Consider the following 3,843-nt stretch of genomic DNA (forward strand, 5'->3'; position numbering starts at 1 on the left):
AAGAAACTCAAGAGGAAAATTTCATTTTTTTTTTCCTTGTAGTGGTGATTTTTGAGACAATTTGGAAGGCGAGAAATGATGTTTGGTTTAATCAGTTTGCTTTAATGATTAAACAACTGATCCTTTAATGGTTGGACAGCTGATCCTTGGAGTTGGTACAAGGCCATAATAGCAAGAGTTAGGGAGTTTAGGCCAGGTTCTAGCCTAAATTTTGTTCCAAGTTCTCTAGTTCGAGACAAGTTATCGTAGTAATTATTGTTAGGCATTTTGCAGTTGCCAATAATATTATCGAAGTTTTAGACATAGCTCTTTGAGTGTTCTTTCTAAATTTATATAGATTTTATTTTTTTACGCAGCTATATTTAAAATTAGACTTTTCTGAAAGTCTAGATCTAGAATGTCATTCCTAACTATTTCGGTCTACATAATTTTTGGTCTACCCCTCCCTCTCATAATATTAGGTATAAGAATGTCCTTCCAAGCACGAACTGGTACTTCTAGCGATCTACGTTGAACATGCACGTATCACCTCAAGCGGCCTTCGCGCATCTTATTTTCTATTAGTGCTACACATAATTTACTAAGAATAATTTTATTTCTTATACGATTTATTCTCGTATGTGAAAAATTATGCTATAATAAAAAATTTTGAATTTGAAATTTTTAAAAAAAAAAAAACCAGTTATAAAAAATTTAAATTGTGATTAAAACTTTAAAAAGAACGGGGCATTCCAGCCTAGCCCATTTTCCCTTCCCAGTTCTATGGGCCGGGATGGCAGGCCCGTTCTTGCTTTTTACAGCTCTACCCTCTAACTCTGAAACGACGTCGTATTCGAGCAGAATTGGATTCCTAAACCCTATTATCGATTATGGTATTAAATACCAAAGCGAACTTTCGAAAAGCTCGTAACGAACTCTAATATAAAATTCCATATAAATTCGCTGCTTTCCCCATTTTCAACCCCCAAAATTTCCCAATTCCACTATTCTCTCTTTTTCCTCCTCAGAAGCTCCAGATTTTGCTTTCACCAATTTCAGTTTCTTTCTGAGAAACTTCTCGGATTTTCTTATCTGGTAAGAAAAAAATTATACAATATTTTATCATTATTTATTATTTATTTGTTTTCCTTTCTTTACTCTTTCTATTAGTCTCTTTTTATTATTCGAAAAAAAAAAAAGGAAACCCTAATTTTGTTTGTTCTCTCTTTTTTTTTTTCCTGGATTTCGTGTGTTTGGGAATTCAGAATTGGGAGTGAATCAGTAAAAGCGATTTTGATTACGCCATGGCCAAGAGTTCCTTCAAGCTCGAACACCCACTTGGTTGATTCTCTATCTCTGTCTCTCTTGGATATGTAAATTCAAATTGCTTTCTATTATTATTCCAAATGTGAACGATCTTGAATAGATACGAATTCTGTAATCTGGGTTTGTTCAAATTTGACGAGATTTTGAGAAGTTCTCTTTAATTATATGTGTGTGTGTGTGTGTGTGTGTGTGTGTGTGTGTGTGGTTTTTGTAAAAAAAACTCACTATCTTGGTTGTTGTCGCCTTTAGATTCAAAATTCAGAGATGTATCTAACTTTAGCTTGTCATTAATCAGATATATATATATATATATATATATATTGGGAAAACTGAAGTGGATTTGGAGAACTATGAGAAGAAGAATATGTCATTGATTTTTCTCTGTGAGAGAATTTTTTCTGGTAATTTTTCTGTAGATCGGCAAATAAAAGATTACTGATGTCTCTTTCTTTTTCTTTTTGACGAAATGGCAGAGAGGAGGCAGGCAGAAGCTGCTCGTATCAGGGAAAAGTATCCCGACAGAATTCCGGTATGAATGTTGTTCATGTCTTTATGATATCGGAAATTTTTTATTGTTCGTAAAATTTGAGAGGATATAATAAAATCAAGCTTAATTAGGCAACTCTATTTGTCTCATTTATTATAAATTCAAGCAAGAACGACCTTTTTTGAGCCTTGCACGTTGCTAGAAACTGGTTTCTTTGATGCACTTTGCATGAATGAGAAACAGAAAGGGCGGGGTGTTTCCTTTTCTCGTATATTCATGTGTTAACTTACAAAATTGGGAATGACGTTTTACTCTCTTGGTGTTGTTTCCCGTTTAATATAACTAGAATAAATTCCAAATTTACTTATATGTTCGTATTAAGTTCTAATTATATGGAAGGACATTTTAGTAATTAAATCCAATCCCATTACATTTTATTACTGTTAGCATGTTTCTTATGTTTAATGTTTATTAGCATTTCTAATAGAGGGGTTTTCTATTGTTCTTAGTTAATTTTTAGGCTTAGATCTGGCTAGGTGCATTGTTAAAAATACTTTCTAAAGCATTTCTTGTCTCTTCTATATTGTGTGTGATGAACATTGTTTAAATCTTGTTGTGCTGCGTAGGTTATCGTGGAGAAGGCTGAGCGAAGTGACATACCAGAAATTGACAAGAAGAAGTTAGTCTATTCAGAATTTTTTTTTTGACACGCGCTTTTATATGATTCTACCTTGGCTTTTGCAGAGATTACTGGTGTTTCTCTTAACGTGACCTTCAAATTCAATTTCCATAGAATATTTGATAATACTAACTTTGAAACATGGGGTATGTGTTTCTTCCCTTGTTGAAGGCAAATTTGTGGTTTCTCGTGAGCAAGAAACCACAAATTTTTTTTTGACATGCACTTTTATATGATTCGACCTTGGCTTTTGCAGAGATTACTCGTGTTTCTCTTAACGTGACCTTCAAATTCAATTTCCATAGAATATTTGATAATACTAATTATGAAACAAGGGGTATGTGTTTCTTCCCTTGTTGAAGGCAAATTTGTGGTTTGCCGTGAGCGAAGATTTTGGGCTACGGTAACTGTGTTAAGATATCCTATATTGGTGCTTTACTAAGTTTTTGAATGATTATGGGCACAGATATCTGGTTCCCGCTGATTTGACTGTTGGGCAGTTTGTGTATGTGGTCCGTAAGAGGATAAAACTCGGTGCCGAGAAGGCCATCTTTATATTTGTTAAGAACATTTTGCCACCTACTGGTGAGAAAAGTAGCTTGTAAAAATACAACTTGCTCCTATCATCGCAATTATGTGAAACGATTTCCTTAACACATTCTATTTCATTTGTAGCTGCTATGATGTCTGCAATCTATGAGGAACACAAGGACGAGGATGGTTTTCTCTACATGACGTACAGCGGAGAGAACACATTTGGATCATTCTGAGTAAGTCAGGGTGAAAGTTTGTAAATAAGACTTGAAACAAGCGCTATGAAACTGTATATATTAATTGCTTTCGCTCCTGTTTACGCTTGCGCAACTCCGGGAATTACTCTTCTTATGCTACTCAACTGTTAATAACAGTTGTATCTAGACTTCTGTGCTGGAAATATTTCGTTGTTAGTCATTTTATGCATGAATAAAGCTTTGTGAAGTTTCTGTTTTATTCCACTATCCAAGTGTCGAATAAAACCTTTCATTGTCCAACTGATTGTGGTTTCCTTGCTGGTCATCGAATGATTGTTTACACTTTTTTCAAATTCCTCTCATTCTGTGACTTAATTCATCAAGAAGATGCAATGTTTTGTCCTTGACTTAGAAGTGTGGTTGATACTTCAGCATTGTTCTCAACTAGTTTAACTACATAGAATAGTAATGAGGGTTTTTGGCGAAATTGCCTCCCGAACTTGTCATGGTTTAGCAAAGTGCTCTCTAAACTCTTAATTTTGGCCAATTGCCCCTCAAACTTGTAAATTTGTTGCAATTTGCCACATTTAATTAAATTTGCTCAAATGTTTTTATTAAATTTAAGGGATTAAAAGTTGAGA

The 3,843-nt window shown here is 34.1% G+C and overlaps 1 protein-coding gene across 1 annotated transcript; it reads left to right on the forward strand.

The window, feature by feature from the left end:
* Nucleotides 1-914: 914 nt before the first annotated feature.
* Nucleotides 915-3,459, forward strand: LOC21388030 (autophagy-related protein 8C). Its single transcript, XM_010091700.2, has 6 exons — nucleotides 915-1,074; nucleotides 1,245-1,320; nucleotides 1,779-1,834; nucleotides 2,419-2,471; nucleotides 2,938-3,056; nucleotides 3,147-3,459. The coding sequence occupies exons 2-6, from the start codon at nucleotides 1,284-1,286 to the stop codon at nucleotides 3,239-3,241; spliced, it is 360 nt and encodes a 119-aa protein (XP_010090002.2). The 5' UTR covers nucleotides 915-1,074; nucleotides 1,245-1,283; the 3' UTR covers nucleotides 3,242-3,459.
* Nucleotides 3,460-3,843: the final 384 nt, after the last annotated feature.

This window comes from Morus notabilis, unplaced genomic scaffold, assembly GCF_000414095.1.
Source record: "Morus notabilis unplaced genomic scaffold, ASM41409v2 Scaffold1338, whole genome shotgun sequence".
Classification (NCBI taxonomy): Eukaryota; Viridiplantae; Streptophyta; class Magnoliopsida; order Rosales; family Moraceae; genus Morus; species Morus notabilis.

Excerpts from the sequence above, each read along its gene's own strand:
- LOC21388030 (XM_010091700.2), top strand. The coding sequence starts at position 1,284 with ATGGCCAAGAGTTCCTTCAAGCTCGAACACCCACTTG. Across the intron at positions 1,321-1,778 it reads CAAGCTCGAACACCCACTTG|AGAGGAGGCAGGCAGAAGCT; the intron begins GTTGATTCTCTA and ends ACGAAATGGCAG. Across the intron at positions 2,472-2,937 it reads CCAGAAATTGACAAGAAGAA|ATATCTGGTTCCCGCTGATT; the intron begins GTTAGTCTATTC and ends TTATGGGCACAG.